Source organism: Lycium ferocissimum, chromosome 9 (genome assembly GCF_029784015.1).
Source record: "Lycium ferocissimum isolate CSIRO_LF1 chromosome 9, AGI_CSIRO_Lferr_CH_V1, whole genome shotgun sequence".
Classification (NCBI taxonomy): domain Eukaryota; kingdom Viridiplantae; phylum Streptophyta; class Magnoliopsida; order Solanales; family Solanaceae; genus Lycium; species Lycium ferocissimum.
The window spans coordinates 40872499-40891177 of NC_081350.1; the positions used below are offsets into that span (position 1 = coordinate 40872499).

Here is an 18679-nt window from a genome sequence, read left to right on the forward strand (position 1 = left end):
AACGTCATGTGGAGGTGTTAAAGCTTTCAGTTTTGCTCTATATAGGACTTTCTATCACTTGTACTGTAACAAAATACTCAAAAAAGTTCATTACCTAGCAATTCTTGAATTAAAACCAGTGTTGTCAAGGCTTATTTAAAGCGCGCTTAAGCCTTGAAGCTGAGAAAAGCTCAGGGAGGGCGCTTCGCATCACTTAAGTTTCATTTCAAAGACACTATAAGGCGTGCGCCTCATTGTTCATGGGTTCTACCTTGAATCGAGCAATACTAAACAACGAATATAATCGGCTAATAAGCGTATTAAACTGTTAATGGAAACATTATGGATGAACTTGTTATGTTTCTTGAATTACATTTAGATTTTTTTTTTTTTTTACCATTCATTACGCCTTTTTTAAAAAAAAAAAAACTTAAAACTCATCCTTAAATTGTGCTTTTTAGAGTTTAGCCTTTGACAACACTGAGTAAACCTTCCATTGATTTGTGAAGGAAACTGAAAGGCTCTTCAGAATTTCAAAAGATATTCAGTGAACTAACTAGGGCAACACCAACTCATACGCATTCCTATAGACAAGTATTGCCATATAGAATATTGGCTCAAGTGTGTTATACATGAAGAATTCACATAAGAGATAAGGCAGATATAGCACATTGTACAAATTTAATGACAAAGTAGTAGTAAGACGATCTTTAGCATCTTTGGTAACCGGTCCAGCATAATAAAAAGAAGGGCGGCAAGAAACAAGAAATAGCTTATCAATACTTTTACTTCATTGCCTCTAGGTTCCAGGTAACCGATGGAATTAGTCGAGGTGCGCAAAGCTATTCCGGATACCGCCTTAATTAAAGAAAACATTTTTACTTCGCTGTCCCCAAACGCATACACACACACACACACACACAAAAAAATAAAAAAAAATAAAAAATTAACAAATAAAAAGTTATGCATATATGATCCAACCACACCAAAACTCAAGCACACCTAGAGATAATCACGACCTATCCTTCGGAGACATTTGATAAAATTGGAACGATACAGAGATCATCAATTCATGAGGAAGAATTTGAAAAAACTGACAACTTAACCCACAATTAACAAATAAAAAGTTAAACATATCTAATCCAACCAGACACAATCATGACCCGTTCCCTCAGGGACATTGATAAAATTGAAACGATACAGAGATCATCAATTCATGTCCCATTTTCTTGGAAATATTTGCAAAGGTTGTCTCTCAAAAATCATACAAGTATTTTCCAAAAAGTGGCATATGATCAGCATCTAAACACACAGCCAATCTCAAATTCTTGTCATCATTTGGACTTGACAATATATACACTGTCCCTTCATACAAAATACAAGCAGGTCCCATGTGAATTGGTTTTCCCCATCCAAAATCTGAATCATGAACGGGCAACTTAGTCCAACTATTAATATTAAGATTAGGACTAGCAAAATACGTCGGCCCTCGGATTAATTTTGATAAATCTGTCATTAATTCGAGATAATCTATCGCCGATCTTAAATATTCATCGTTCATTCTTGCCAACGCATCGTGAATTCTTCGTGCAGTTTTTGTCAATGGCTCTGATTGAAGTTCACTAGATTTAGCAATTGGTGTAGCTGTGAAAACAACATTTCCTAAGTAACCTTGTGGTAAAGGAGGAAAAAGTCTTGTCCTACCATTTGTAGCAACATGTAACTTTGTCAATTGGTCATCGTCTAGGCCACGTGCCTTGCACGTGCAACGCCAAATGTGGGCCGCGAGGACTTCATAAGTACTACCCTCGTGCTCCGACCTGGTCCTGAGTAGGGTAAGTTGGTCACTTGTGATCTTAAACATGGCAGTGGTACTGGACTTTGGGCTGTTAACTTGATCGTGAACATTCTTTAGGGTCAGTGGATGGTGATACTCGACGTGTTTAAAGGCAGGTGTAGGTGGGTCCCGCGCACGGAGGAGGGTCCGGTCGATGAACGGGGGGACGGCGACGGAGAGTCCACGTGCGATTTCTGACCACGTGTTGATGAAATGAATGGATGAAATACCATCAGATAATGTATGGAAAATTCCACATCCTAAGGAGACTCCACCACACTTGAAACGAGTTACCTAATAAAAAATCCACATTAATAACAAAATTAATTCACAGAAATGCCATGATATGTAAGAACCACAAATTCTAAATGTGCTTTTAAATTTTAATATACGTTGAAAGTCTTTCTTTCTTTTTCAAAGTTTGTGTCTAGCCAAACCCCACGAAGGAGTTATTTTCTTTAATGTAGCATGCAAATTGTGAAATCATTGTCTCGTACATCTAAGACAAATTCACTACTAAAAATTACGCATTTTACGACGAACTTCAATCGGAAATATGCTCGTCGAAAACAGTTTTCGACAGTTTTTCGTCAGAATCCCAATTTAAAAAAAAAAAAAAAATTCTGCATGAACATTCATCGAGAAAACGCCTATTTCTAGTATTAAAATAAATTTTTTGAAAGGAATTGAGTAAGCTCTCGCCTAAGAGAAGAGTACAATAAATGGGCGGAGAGGAATTTTTCGACTACAAGAAAAAGTTTCTCTCCCCAGCCGAGGTGATAGACCACCTTAAGACCGATGCATTTACCAGCCAAAGGGCAAAAAGACGAGATTGAATGCGATTCTACCGATAGAGAAGAAAATAACAAAAATATTTGAAAAAGAGTACCTGAAAGATGACAAGTGGAAAGGAAGTGATTTCACCAGAAGTATCAACATTAGGAATGAGTTTATTCTTCATCTCCAAACTTGGAACAAAATCACCAAAATCATCAATAAAAGTATCATCACTTTGAGCTTCAACAAATAATACTCCTTCCCCATTACAATTTATTTCAATTCTTCCTTCTTTATTTTTAGCTAATCTTCCAGCCATTGGATAAAATGAAACTAAAACATTGCTTAAAGCCTCTTTCATAATTCTTGAATCAAAGAAATTATTTTTGGATAATATTCCATTATTATTAATTGGCTTGTAGAAATATACAGTCAAAAGATGGATTCTTCCAACTATTAAATCAAGATTTGAGTTCCATAGAATTTTTAAAGGAGTTGGTTTTGATGGTTTCACCATTGTTGTTTCTCTAATGTTGATCTTCATATTCTTGATTTTCACAAGCAAAAAAAAAAAAAAAAAAGAAGAAAAAGATAACTATAATATAATGAGAGGGATGAAGATGAATGTTTGGTTCTAGGAGGAGGAATATTTATAGCCTCAATTACACTTTATTGTGATTGGTCAGTACTATAAGATATTATATTTTTCTTATGGATATAGTTTATTGTCTTCTATTTGATGATTTACCCGCGGAGGAGACTCAGGATTTAAATTTAAGGAAAATTTACAGCCCATAACTACCTTTAAGACTTATTTATTAGTAATAGCTATCTTTTTTTTTAAAATTATATTTGGTAGCTTCATTATTTATCGAATTACTATCTATAACTTGTTTTTGTGACTACAGTGTATTTCTCTCTCTCTCACTTACCCACAATCTTTTTTTTTTTCCAAATATTTTTCTCTCACCTATCAAATCTATTTTCTCCCTCACCCCTCTTTCTCTCTCCGTTCCATCTCCTAGTCTTTTAAATTGATTTTCTCTCACCTACCAAATTTATTTTCTCCCTCACCCCTCTTTCTCTCTCTTTCTTCCATCACCTCCCCTAGATCTCATTTTCTCTTACAAATCAGAAGAATCCTACAGTAGTAGCAGCAGCCATGGTCGACGACGGAGTGAAGCTTTGTTAAAAAGAGCCATGGTCGACGACGGAGTGAAAAAAAGAGCTCTAACAACGGTGAAGGACGACGGAGTGAAGCTTTATTAACTAGTCCAATTGAAAGTCTTTATCTCCGGATAACGTCCTTTTTGTAGCAATCTGAGACGACTCACTTCGTTCCCATGAGAACACCATTAATGAGAGTTGTGGAGCTTCACGCCCACCAAGCATTTGATAAAATGTTTCAGTATATTTCAGTACATTATTTTGCTGTATTTCAATGTATTTATCTTTTTTGTGTAAATATAGTGAATGTTCCAAATATAGAGCCTATTTTTACTCCACTTTGTTTTCATGACTTTTGTATTTCGCTATATTTCAATGTATTTCGCATTTTGTATTTCTAATTTATGAAAACGATTTCGATATATTTCATTGTATTCCATTGTATATACGCATACTACAACTTTATATTTCTTAAACAATTAACCATGTTTCATTATCTTTCAGTGTATATTTTTCTGTATTTGGAAGTTTTTAGATCTTTAGTAGTTTTTTAATTCAAAAAGTTTTGATTGTGATAAAAGTTGAGAGAGATTTGTAAGCTTTTATGGAAGAACAACCGTTATGCGTGATTTATGGGAAGTTTTAAATTGAATCCCAAAATTGTAAAAAAAAAGTTCCATAAATAGGGCCTGATTTTACTCTTCAGTGATTTGTGTGAAATATGGTTGATTTAATTTGACTTACTATTTAAAAAGGAAAAGAATATTATGTTAAAAAAATATAGCCTATTTTTTAAAATATATGTTCCAAAAATAGAGCTTAAATTTACTCTAACGTGTTTTGTATTTTTCTGTATTTCGCTATATTTCACTGTATTTCAAAAATGCGAGATACAACCGAAATACGACCAAAAGATTCGAATTGTAAATCTTCAACTTGTAGCTATAACTAGTTAGAAGCTATTAAAAGGTATCTATTTGTGTAAGTTTTACTAAATTTAATGGACTCGACATGTTAGCGGAGCCACTTTTGTCTAAGGAGTGTCAGTTGACACTCGATTATATATATAATATATATTGAATTCCCTTTGCTTTTTGATGTTTACTTCTTTTCATTTTGAATCGCCTTGATGCAATATTCTGGCTACATGTTAGGTTCTTATTAAACTCATTTTATTTTTAAAATATGAGTTGTATCTAATATTTACTACATTTTCACATATACTGTAAACTTATCTTCCTTCTTTATTTAAGGGTTAGCACTTAGCAGTTGTTATTCTAGTACTAGCTTCAACTTAACAAATTAAAGCACATACTAAGGACAAATTAACTTCAAGTACACAATGGAAGCAAAGACTAACTGAAAGTAGAAAGAATATAATAACATAAGCACACGTTTGGTTTTCGGGATTATAAAAATAATTTTGATATATTCGATATTATTTATAATTAGTTTAATTATATTTTTATTTCTCGTATAAGTAATACCAATATAATTGTATTGTGAGATATTGGTATGATTAAAGGGTATTTTTATTTTAGGTACTATTATCCAGATATGCTAGCTTAATACATATTTTCTTAATTCCATACAATAGCAACAACAACAACAACAATAACAGTAGGGTGTACAAAGAGAACCGACAAATAGCACCAAATCGATAAATCGAGAAGAAAATCTGACTAGTGGTTTGGTGTTGAAAAAAAAAAAAAAAACTGACCATAATTGGTTTGGTTTGGTTTTAATTGAAAAAAAAGTCAAGTCAAACCAAACCAACCCGACATTATATGTATTCTTTTTAAAAAAATTATTTGTAATGTAATTTATAAATATTTCTTAATTGTTTTTCATAGCTTTTGTCTTTTATCATATTATTTCAAGCTTGAACTTAGAATTTTGAATGTTAATAAGTTTTATATCCCATGGATGTTAGTAACTCAAATAAAGTCCAAACTAAAACTAACTCAAAACTAATGCTAACAAAAGAAATTCAATTCTAACTAACAAATGAAATTTAATTCTAACACCAGGAATGACAATAATGTTGGATATCTATTATTTCGTTTTTGCATAATTGGTTTAGAGAGTAAAAATACATGACTTAATTTTTTTTTCTCTTTGTCATGTAATTAAACTTATTAGCCGTACTTATTTTAGCATGACTTTGTATTTTTAGATTATGGTCATTTTCTTTATGACTTATTAATTAGCAATATTTATTCTTAACCGATTTTATTATCTTTTTTGTTGAATATTTTAATACAATGTCATCACTCATCTCACATTTTATGTAATTTTCTTAAGAAACATCTTAATTATATAGTTGTATCTTACTAGGACTAAAGAATATTTGAAGTAAAAGTTATATGTTTTGTATGAAGACTTTTCTGGGGAAAAAATCCCGAGAAAACCGAATAACCCGAGGTTGAAAAACCCGAATTTTATTGGTTTGGTTTATAAATTTAAAAACCCGACGCAATTGATTTAGTTTGGTATTTGAAAAATCCGAACCAACCCGATGCATGTACACCCGTAAACAACAACAACAACAACATATTTTCTTAATTCCATACAACAACAACAACAACAACAGAAACAACATATTTTCTTAATTCTATCTCGCATAAAATAGATTTCTGTATAAATTATGAAAATATTATTTATATGGAAAAAAAAACCGACATTCAATTTTTGTACTAACATTCATGTGCTTGTTAGGGGAACAACGTTGGAGAAATTAGAACCACACGAGCATGAATCATCACCTAACTATGAATCTATGATAAGCTCACCTACTCACAAATTCAGACGAGAAGATTTAAAAAATATCACAACTGAGATTTGAACTAGTGACGCTGAAGAGTTGGGACTAATTTATTGTAGATAGCTCTAATGTGGATGATTTCATCGATCAACGACGGGTCGAATGTGATCGGATGGATGAAATCTCTCTATCTTTAATTTAGCCAAAGGTTTCAGGCTCGAGCCTTAAGAATGGAGATATTCCTGATAGGGACCGTTCCTTCCTTTTATAGGCACTATATGGGCGTGAATCCGAATTAATCGGGCCAATAAATTTCAGATACCAGATGGTTAAATCGAGTTACACCAATTTATTGTGGATGATTTTGATAAGCAAGTGATGTAGTCGGATGGATGAAATCTCTTTATGTGTAGTCAAAGGTCTCGAGTTCTAATCCTGGGAAGGAAGACCCCTAATAAAGAACAATTCTTCCTTCAATAGGCACTACGACATAATGTGAATGCAAATTAGTCAATTTAATAAATTCGAAAAAGGCTCAAATATGTCATTGAAATATCGAAAATGACTCATCTATGCCACTCGTCAATAGTTTGGCTCATTTATGCTATCGCCGTTACCAAAACGGCTCATCTATGCCATCGTCGTTACCAAAATAGCTCATTCATGCCATTTTTCATTAAAACCGGTTTTACAATACCAGTTATGACACGTGGCCTCCAATTAGAGGTCCACGTTGTTCAATTAAAGCAACCCAATTTTAAATCCCAAATTAATTAAAAACAACTACCCAAATTAATAAAAAATGGCATGAATGAGCCATTTTGGTAACAACGATGGTATAAACGAGCTAAACTATTGACGAGTGGCATAGATGAGCCATTTTCGATAGTTCGATGGCATATTTAAGCCTTTTCCGTAATAAATTTCAAATAACAGATAGTTAAACTGAAAAGGATAGATTTTAGTGAAAGCAATTTTAATACCTTCACATTCATGGCTTGTCAACTTCGAATGGGAATAATAATAGCTTAAAATGAGGATAAGAATAGCCCATCACTTTCATCAAATGAATGTGGCATTAACTGTTGTAGGTGGAAAAATACAAACGTAGAAAGAGTTTAAGTTATACGGATCTATCGATTGAGTGAAAAATATTTATACAATTAAGTTACTTAAAGGATAATTAATTAGCTACAGATGCCGAATTAAAATTGTTGCAAAAGAGGAATTTGTCACCTCCTTGGAACGTTGTCTAACAAAAATATGTTTTGCACCAAAGGGTGATCTCAACTAGAGATGAAATTGCACGTGTTTATAAATTGAACGATATTTCTATATATTATTCTTGAGTATTAAAGAAAAACCCGCCATCTATGAAAAATCTGCCGAGGCAAGTTGGCGCAGAGCTAAGAGCTCAGTGAATAATGAACCGACAACACCTACACCCTCTCCACTTAAATAACAAGCTTTAGTCCTTGCAAGGTTCCGAAACCGTGACCTACGCTTAACACATGCATCCCGTGTTTCGCTCTTATTGCTTAGTATATATAGTAGAACACTTAGCATCAAAGTGAAGCACTAATTCCTCAATAGCGTCAATACTGCAACAATTCAAAGTCAAAACTCACAAGCAAATAATAATGTGAAGTCTCATTTCACAGACAGGAAGATGTCCTATTAAATATGGCAACTAATAGAATCAAAACATCTTGGGAAGTTTGTTAACTTGAAATAACTTTAACACACTGATTTTGATTGTACAACATATTAGATCAGTCAAAACTCTATAGCCGCTCTGGTTGTCCGAATAATTTTTGACTGCTACAGGAAAATGCTATAGTATTATAGAGACCATATAATATAACATAACATGAAAAGTTGATTCCTAAAAGAATTTGGTCTATATCATGAAATGTTGTTATAAAGGATGTCTGTTATAGAGAAGTCACTGTACTACCAAATTATAGCAAAAAAAAGGTACAAAAGCAAGCTAATAGAGAAAACTGCAGAATGCAAATACCAGCGAGAGCAATAATAAAACTACCAAAGGAGACAGAATTGAAGACAAACTTCTATTATCAAATTCTACTTCAGAATAGTGTAAAGGTTGGAACAGTTGCATTTATGAACTCACAAGTTCGACAAAACTTAATATAACAAGTCAACGGGAAAAAAAAATGAAAAACTAATGGAATACAAAACAGCTGGGCTCCGTAAAGCAGCCCGTTGCCTCGACAGCAAATATGGCATATAATTTACCATGTTGCAAAACTGTCTTTCGTCGTCTAATGAACACACCTTGGGAAAAAAGTATACAACTCACATAAAATCACCTGTTCTTTACTGTTCCAATTATGAAAAACTGCGATACAGTTGCTCTGGTTCACTTTACTGGCACAGATTTTTGCAGGCTTCAATATCACTTGCTTGTGAATCTAATACTCCTTGACTCGGAGGGCTAGAGCTAATAAATCCCGTGATGGATTTCACATTGATGACATGGGAACTCAACCACATGCAATGGTTTGACTGTTTTTTTGGATTCTCATTCATCGAGAAGAGTTGTCCAAGCATGTTGCTTGATGGATTTAAGTTTCTTATAGAAAGGACCAATGGATACAATTGTTCCGTTCCGTTATGCTATCTGAAGTCCACTGGAACGTCTAATGGTATTAGTTATTCTCTCACACGAACCTTCTTGAACTTGTGTTTCGTTCCTTGAAGGTTTCGAACCACAATCACTTTTGCTAAATGTTACGGCCTAATAGCTCTAATGCTGAACTATTGACCCTAAATGTTCGGATGGGTGGTCACACCAAAGAGTTCCCAGACTGCATTCATACATCCGAAAGTAACTTAGTGTGCAACATGAAAAATTCCATCGAGAAGAATCAACAAAGAAAAGAAAAACGAGTTAACAACATTAACATGTTTATTTGAGATATTGTCCTCGGGCTGAGGAGTGTCCATGTGAGTTCGTTGAGGTGGTTACACTGGCCTGTGGTCCTCTTTTATATTCTGTTGAGGGTTGTTGTATTTACTTGACAAAGTGCACAATCCTGGTCATCCTTTAACATTCTTCAATGAAAAACTGCTTGATGGAAGCTCACTTAGTAAACCTCATATGGGGGTGTTAAAGCTTTCAGTTTTGCTCTATATAGGACTTCTATCAGACTTATACTGTAACAAAATACTCACAAAGTCCATTACCTAGCAATTCTTGAATTAAAACCAGTGTTGTCAAGGCTCATTTAAGGCACGCTTAAGCCTTGAAGCTGAGAAAAGCTCAGGGAGGGCGCTTCGCATCACTTAAGTTTCATTTCAAAGACACTAAGGTGTGCGCCTCATTGTTCATGAGTTCTATCTTGAATCCAGCAAATACTAACAACAAATATAATCAGCTAATAAGTGTATTAAGGGAAACATTATGGATGAACTTGTTACATTTCTTGAAACGTATACTCCATATTTTTATTTTTACCATTCATTGCGCCTTTTTATTTTTATTTTTTATTTTAAAAAAAAAACTAAAAACTCACCCTTAAATTGCGCTTTTTAGAGTTTTGCCTTTGACAACACTGAGTAAACCATCCATTGATTTGTGAAGGGAACTGAAAGGCTCTTCAGATTTCAAAAGATATTCAGTGAACTAACTAGAGCAACACCAACTCATACTCATTCCTATAGATAAGTATTGCCATATAGAATATTGACTCAAGTGTCTTATACATGAAGAGTTCACACAAGACAGATATAGCACATTGTACAAATTTGGATCTTTTGCAGTCTTTTTGAACTTCATTTGCAGACAAAGTAGTAGTATATAAGACGATCCTTAGCATCTTTGGTAAGCGGTCAAGCATAATAAGAAGAAAACAAAGGCAAGAAACAAGAATACTTTATCAATATTTTTTGTTCGTTGCCTCTCTTATTCGAGGTTCCAGGTAACTGATGGAATTAGTCGAGGTGCGCAAAGCTAGTTCGGATACCACCTTAATTAAAGAAAACACTTTTACTTCACTGACCCCACACACACACACACAAAAAAAAAAAAAAAATATTAACAAATAAAAAAGTTATGCATATATCATCCAACCACACCAAAACTCAAGCACAAGTAGAGATAATCATGACTGATCCTTCGGGGACATTTGATAAAATTGAAACGATACAGAGATCATCAATTCATGAGAATGAATTTGAAAAAACCGACAACTTAACCCACAATTAACAAATAAAAAGTTAAACATATCTAATCCAACCACAACTCAACCACCTGGAGACAATCATGACCCGTTTCCTCAGGGACATCGATAAAATTGGAACGATACAGAGATCATCAATTCATGTCCCATTCTCTTGGAAATATTTGCAAAGGTTGTCTCTCAAATGTCATACAAGTATTTTTCAAAAAGTGGCATATGATCAGCATCTAAACACACAGCCAATCTCAAATTCTTGTCATCATTTGGACTTGGTAATATATACACTGTCCCTTCATACAAAATACAAGCAGGTCCCATATGAATTGGTTTTCCCCATCCAAAATCTGAATCATGAACAGGCAACTTAGTCCAACTATTAATATTAAGATTAGGACTAGCAAAATACGTCGGGGCTCGGATTAATTTCGATAAATCTGTCATTAATTCGAGATAATCTATCGCCGATCTTAAATATTCATCGTTCATTCTTGCCAACGTATCGTGAATTCTTCGTGCAGTTTTCGTCAATGGCTCTGATTGAAGTTCACTAGATTTAGCAATTGGTGTAGCTGTGAAAACAACATTTCCTAAGTAACCTTGTGGTAAAGGAGGAAAAAGTCTTGTCCTACCATTTGTAGCAACATGTAACTTTGTCAATTGGTCATCGTCTATGCCACGTGCCTTGCACGTGCAACGCCAAATGTGAGCTGCGAGGACTTCGTAAGTACTACCCTCGTGCTTGGACCTGGTCCTGAGTAGGGTAAGTTGGTCTCTTGTGATCTTAAACATGCTTGTCGAACTGGACTTTGGTACGCTAACTTCGCCATGGACGTTCTTCAGGGTTGGTGGAGGGTGATACTCGACATGTTCAAAGGCGGGTGTCGGTGGGTCCCGGGCACCGAGGAGAGACCGATGGATGAACGGCGGGATGGCAACGGAGAGGCCACGTGCAATTTCCGACCACGTGTTGATGAAATGAATGGATGAAACGCCATCTGATAATGTGTGGAAAAGGCCACATCCTAAAGAGACTCCACCACACTTGAAACGAGTAACCTAATAAAAAAACACATTAATAACAAAATTAATTAACATAGTGACTAGAAAATCACAATTCAAGCATAGGGATATATGAGGTCGAGTTCATCCAATTATTATCAGACATTGTGGTAGTATGGTTGAGATTTCCACCTTAACCAGAGGTCTTGGTATCGAGTTACGAAAATGGAGAAAGAACGGTTTACCTCTTAGAAGGTTTAATTACCTGATCCGGACACTACTGTCATAAAAAAAACATGCGTTTTACAATGAACTCCAATCGAAAAATGTGCTTGTTAGAAACCGTTTCCCACAGCCTTTATCAAAATCCCATTTTTTTTAGGATTTCGACGAGAACGTTTGTCGAAAAGATGTGTATTTCTAGTATTAAATAAAGTTTAAAAAGGTGAGTGAACTCTCGTCTAAAAGAAGAGTTTAATAAGTTGTAGAATTTTCTGACAACAAAAAAACTTTTCAACCCAACCGAGGTGATAGGTCACCTTATGACCAATGCATTTACCAGCCAAATGGCAAAACGACGGGATTGAATGCGACTCAACCAATACAGGTAAAAGAACAAAAGTATTTGAAATTAAAGTACCTGAAAGATGACAAGTGGAAAAGAAGAGATATCACCATAAGTATCAACATTAGGAATGAGTTTATTCTTCATCTCCAAACTTGGAACAAAATCACCAAAATCATCAACAAAAGTATCCTCACTTTGAGCTTCAACAAATAATACCCCTTCTCCATTACAATTTATCTCAATTCTTCCTTCATTATTTTTAGCTAATCTTCCAGCCATTGGATAAAATGAAACTAAAACATTGCTTAAAGCCTCTTTCATAATTCTAGAATCAAAGAAATTATTTTTAGATAATCCTCCATTAGTATTAATTGGCTTGTAGAAGTACACAGTCAAAAGATGGATTCTTCCAACTATTAAATCAAGATTTGAGTTGTAGAGAATCTTTAAAGGAGTTGGTTTTGATGGTTTCACCATTGTTGTTTCTATAATGTTGATCTCCATATTCACAAGCAAAAAATAAGAAGAAAAAGATAATTATAATATAATGAGAGGGATGATGAATATTGTTTGGTTCTAGGAGGAGGAATATTTATAGCCTGAATTACACTTTATTATGATTGGTGTACTATAAGATATTATATTTTTCTTATGGATATGGTTTATTGTCTTCTATTTGATGATTTACCCGCAGAGGAGACTCAGGATTTAAATTTAATGAACTCGACACGTTAACGGAACCACTTTTGTCTAAGAAGTGTTGTTGACACTCGTTGATTATACATATTATATATTGAATTTCCTTTGCTTTTTTATGTTTATTTCTTTTCATTTTAAATCGCCTTGATGAAACATTCTGGCTACATGTTAGGTTCTTAGTATTAAACTCATTTTATTCTTAAAATATGAGCTCTATCGAATATTTACTAGATTTTCACAGACACTGTAAACTTATCTTCCTTCTTTATTTAAGGTTTCGCAGTTGTTATTCTGGTACAAGCTTCATACCTAACAAATTAAAACACATATTAAGGACAAACTTCAAGTACACAATGGAAGCAAAGACTAACTGATAGTAGAAGGAATATGATAACATAAGTGCTCGTTTGGTTATCGGGATATTAAATAATGTTGATATGTTTGATATTATTTTATTTTATACTTAGATTATATTTTTATTTCTCGTATAAGTATTACTGATATAATTTTATTGTGAAATATTGGTATGATTAAAAGGTATTTTTTTTATTTTTATTTTAGGTGCTTTTATCCAGATGTGCTAGCTAGTACATATATTTTTAATTCTATCTCACATAAAATAGATTTCCGTTATAAATTATGAAAATATTATTTATAGGGGAAAAGAAACAGACATTCAATAAATGTGCTAACATATATGTCAAAAACGTAGAATAAAAGGGAACAGCGTTGGAGAAATTAGAACCGCATGAGCATGAATCATCACCTAACTATCACAAGCTCACCTGCTCACAAATTCAGGTAAGAAGATTTGAAAAATTATCACGCCTGTGATTTGAACTAGTGAAGCAAAAGATACGACTAATTTATTGTAGATAGCTCTAATGTGGATGATTTCATCGATCAACGATGGGTCGGGTATGATCGGATGGATGAAATCTCTCTATCTTTAATTTAGCCAAAGGTTTCAGGGTCGAGTCTTAAGAATGGAGATATTCTTGAAGGGATCACTTCTTTCTTTTATAGGCACTTTATGTTCGGCCTAAAATGCATGTATTTATTCATTATTTGCCTCACATTTTAGTACTTTTAATCACCTTTTGAGTATTATTATTATATTGCTTTGTACTTAATATTATATTTTTATTATGTAGAAATAAAACGGTGTAAAGATGAAGAGATTTAGAGCAAAAATTGAATAAAATGCGGAAGAAAAAGCAAGGAAAAAAGAAGACAGGCGGTGGAAGTCATCACTACTCCAATGATTGGAGTATGTAACCAAAAGTCAGAATTGAAATTAAGCAAAGAAAAAGTGACGCGCCTGGGCATGTGACGCGTGGACGAGTAACAGTGCAGAGCGTCCAAATATTTTCTGGATCCACTTCTTCCTATTTCGTTTGGGCAATTCAAAGGATTGCCCTTCTTTTGGGGTGGTCTTTAATTGTTGCCCGTCAAATTGCTAGTTTTTAATTTTTGCCTTGCCCATAGAAACCTTGAGGTTCGCGTAGAAATTTAAAAGTTTTGGGTTCGAACTGCCGCTGCGGCATAAAAATAAAAAATATTTTTGCAAGCGAGGTTTAGGGAAAGTTATGCGGAGTGCAGATACGCACTCTTGGGCGCATAACTAAAGTCGCCGGAGGGCAGACTTTGCCTTAAGGCATATATTTTATTTTTTTTACTTTGCAAGGCAAACTTTTAATTACGCCTTAAGGAAAAGTTCATTATGGGCGATATTTTTAGTTATGTCTTAACTAAGAGTTTGCCGCATAATGCATAACTAAACTATGCGTTAAAGGAAAGTCATATAGCGGAACTTTTTCCTTAAGGCAAGTCTATGTCTTAAGGAAAGATTCCGCCTTATGCGCATACTTTTGGGCTATGGCTTAATTAAAATTCTGCCCTATAAGGCACACAACTAAACTATGCAAAAAGTTTCGCTGGATGCGCATAACTTTTGTCATGTCTTAAGCGCACGTATCGGCTCGGCCCAAAGATAACTTTCTCAAGTCTTGCCTTGTGAAATCATTTTTTATTTTTATGTTTAAGCGGGGGTCCGAACGCAGAACCTCGAAATTTCTACGCGAAGGATAAAACTTAAAGATCACAAATATAAGGGGCAAAATCTAAAGACCACCCAAAAGAAGGGCAATCCGCGCAAAAAAAATGACTTCGTTTTGGACTCAGTTATTTTATCTGGGCTTTTACCTACACCTATAAATAATTCAGAAGACAAGGTTTCTACATAACTTTGAATAACTTGAAACCCTTAGTTCAGAATTTTGGACCTAGAGAGAGCTTGGAGCCGCCGTAGAGGCCGTAGTTATAGGGCTTTATCTTCTCTTCTCTATAATACTTATTTTTACATTTTTTTTATTCGGATGATTTGTTGTTTTTCCTCCATGTTTAGATGGAGCTTAACTTTTTATTTCTAGGGTTTTGACACAAACATGAAAGGTGACGTTTGATTATCATTTATATCTATTGATTTTCCATCTTTGGGTTACTTATTTATTCTTGATCTTAATTGTTTGATTATTTGACGAAATAGTTGGGCACTGGTGCGTGAGTTGCACTTGAAAGAGGGAATTCACGTACGTAATAAGAATAAATAGAGTTTGTTCGATTTAATCGTTTCGCTACTGAGAATAGAAATATGCCCTTTGGCCATACTTAGTTGGTTATGGAGAAGTAAATGTGTTCTTGTTACCCCTGACGACCATAGAAATATAGGCATTATAATAGCATCTACAGGCTTGTGAGTAGTTCGAATGAATATTATAAGTTAACATCAACCTGTCAACTAGTAACCCAGGAAATAAAATAGGTATAACAATAGGAAGACTCAACTGGATTGTTAGTGGTCATAACCCTAGATCAATCTCTTCTCCGATAAAAATCCGATCTTTCTTGGTTGAAGTTCAATGTTTGCTTTCTTTTATTCTTAGTTAGTTTATAAATATAAATATAAATTTGAATTTATTTCTTGTTTAGATAATTAGCATTAGTTTAATTTAGTTAACAGTTAATCATAAGTCCCTGTGGGTACGATATCTGGACTTTAATTCTATATTACTTGTACGATCGCGTATACTTGTGTGTGCGTTTGGGAGCAACAACACTACATGGCGTGAATCCGAATTAGTCGGGCTAATAAATTTCAGATACCAGATGATTAAATCGAGTTACAACCAATTGATTGTGGATATCTGATATAGATGATTTTGATAAGCAAGTGATGTTGTCGGATGGATGAAATCTCTTTATTTATAGTCAAAGGTCTCGGGTTCTAGTCATGAGAACGAAGTGGTGGACGTCACCATTACTCCAATGATTGGAGTATGTAACCAAAAGTCAGAATTGAAATTAAGCAAAGAAAAAGTGACGCACCTGGGCATGTGACGCGTGGACGCGTAACAGTGCAGAGCATCCAAATATTTTCAGGATCCACCTCTTCCTATTTCGTTTGGGCAATTCGCAGGATTGCCCTTCTTCTGGAGTGGTCTTTAATTGTTGCCCCTCAAATTGTTGGCTTTTAATTTTACCTTTCCCAGAAATCTCGAGGTTCGTGTAGAAATTCGAGGTTTTGGGTTCGAATCCCCGCTACGACATAAAAATAAAAAATAATTTCGCAAGGCAAGACTTGGGGAAAGTTATCTTAGGAGTCAGCATACGCGAGCTTAAGGCATAACTAAAGTCTGCCTTAAGGCATATATTTTATTTTTTTTACTTTGCAAGGCAAACTTTTAATTATGCCTTAAAGAAAAGTTCTGTCTTATGAGGCATACTTTTAGTTATGTCTTAACTAAGAGTTTGCCCCATAATGCATAACTAAACTATACCTTAAGGAAAAGTCATAAAGCGGAACTTTTCCTTAAGGCAAAATCTATGCCAATTCCCGCCTTACGAGGCATACTTTTAGTTATGGCTTAACTAAAAATTTTGCTCCAGACAACTAAACTATGCAAAAAATTCCGCCGAAAGCATAACTTTGGTCATGTCTTAAGCGTGCGTATGGGGCATACTTTCTCAAGTCTTGCCTTGTGAAATCATTTTTTATTTTTATGTCTGAGCGGGGGTCCGAACGCAGAACCTCAGGATTTCTACGTGACGGGCAAAACTTAAATACCACAAATGAGGGGCAAAATCTAAAGACCACCCCAAAAGAAGGGCAATCCGCGCAAAAAAATGACTTCGTTTTGGATTCAGTTATTTTATCTGGGCTTTTTCCTACACCTATAAATAAATCATAAGACAGGGTTTTTACATAACTTTGGATAACTTGAAACCCTTAGTTCAGAATTTTGGACCTAGAGAGAGCTTGGAGCCGCCGTAGAGGCAATAGTTACAAGGCTTTATCTTCTCTTCTCTGTAATACTTATTTTTACGTTTTTTTATTCGGATAATTTGTTGTTTTTCCTCCATGTTTATATGGAGCTTAACTCTTTAGTTCTAGGGTTTTGACACAAACATGAAAGGTGACATTTGATTATCGTTTATATCTATTGATTTTCCATCTTTGGGTTACTTATTTATTCTTGATCTTAATTGTTTGATTATTTGACGAAATAGTTAGGCACTATCTGTGGTGCGTGAATTGGACTTGAAAGAGGGAATTCACGTACGTAACAAGAATAAATAGAGTTTGTTCGATTTAATCGTTTCGCTACTGAGGATAGAAATATACCTTTTAGCCCTACTTAGTTGGTTACGGAGAAGTAAATGCGTTCTTGTTACCTCTGGCAACCATAGAAATATAGGCATTATAGTAGCATCTACAGGCTTGAGAGTAGTTCGAATGAATATCATAAAGTTTACATCAACCCGTCAACTAGTAACCCAGGAAATAAAATAGGTATAACAATTGGAAGACTCAACTGGATTGTTAGTGGTTATAATCCTAGATCAATCTCTTCTCCGATAAAAATCCGATCTTTTTTGGTTGAAGTTCAATATTGGCTTTCTTTTATTCTTCGTTAGTTTATAAATATAAATTTGAATTTATTTCTTGTTAGATAATTAGCATTAGTTTAATTTAGTTGACAGATAATCATAAGTCCATGTGGGTACGATATCTGGACTTTAATCCTATATTACTTGTACGACCGTGTATATTTGTGTGTGCGTTTGGGAGCAACAGAACTACATGGCGTGAATCCGAATTAGTCGGGGCAATAAATTTCAGATTCCAAATGATTAAATCGAGTTACAACCAATTTATTGTGGATATCTAATGTAGATGATTTTGATAAGCAGGTGATGTTGTCGGATGGATGAAATCTCTTTATGTATAGTCAAAGGTCTCGGGTTCTAGTCATGAGAACGAAGACCCCTAATAAAGAACGCTTGTTCCTTCAATAGGCACTACGGCACAGTGCTGGCTTAACCCCCAAGCGGCTAAAGCATAAGCTTTAGGCCCCAACAAATTAGGGGCCCCAAAAATTGATCCTATCATTAATCAAAAGTTCAATATATTATGGTTGATGGAAATATGATGAAAGAAATACATAATTAAATTAGTAGCTACTTGCATCTTCTTCAATTACTTGAATCAATTTTGTTCTAACTCTAGCTTTCGATGATATTTTTATCCTTTCAAGATTTCTATAGACAAAGTTTACGTTAATTATTTAGAACATAAAGTGTTCTAGATTGGAATTAAAGTTTGTTACATTGTCAACTGAACG

At 34.4% G+C, this 18679-nt stretch overlaps 2 protein-coding genes across 2 annotated transcripts; both read right to left on the bottom strand.

The window, feature by feature from the left end:
• Window positions 1-1062: 1062 nt before the first annotated feature.
• On the bottom strand, window positions 1063-3225 carry LOC132030804 (shikimate O-hydroxycinnamoyltransferase-like). The gene is made up of 2 exons (XM_059420554.1): window positions 2706-3225; window positions 1063-2110 (listed from the first exon to the last, which is right to left on the bottom strand). Exons 1-2 carry the CDS (start codon window positions 3135-3137, stop codon window positions 1235-1237), a joined length of 1308 nt encoding a protein of 435 aa, XP_059276537.1. The 5' UTR covers window positions 3138-3225; the 3' UTR covers window positions 1063-1234.
• Window positions 3226-10613: 7388 nt separating this feature from the next.
• LOC132069516 (shikimate O-hydroxycinnamoyltransferase-like) lies at window positions 10614-12838 on the bottom strand. Its single transcript, XM_059462853.1, has 2 exons — window positions 12369-12838; window positions 10614-11785 (listed from the first exon to the last, which is right to left on the bottom strand). The coding sequence occupies exons 1-2, from the start codon at window positions 12798-12800 to the stop codon at window positions 10910-10912; spliced, it is 1308 nt and encodes a 435-aa protein (XP_059318836.1). The 5' UTR covers window positions 12801-12838; the 3' UTR covers window positions 10614-10909.
• Window positions 12839-18679: the final 5841 nt, after the last annotated feature.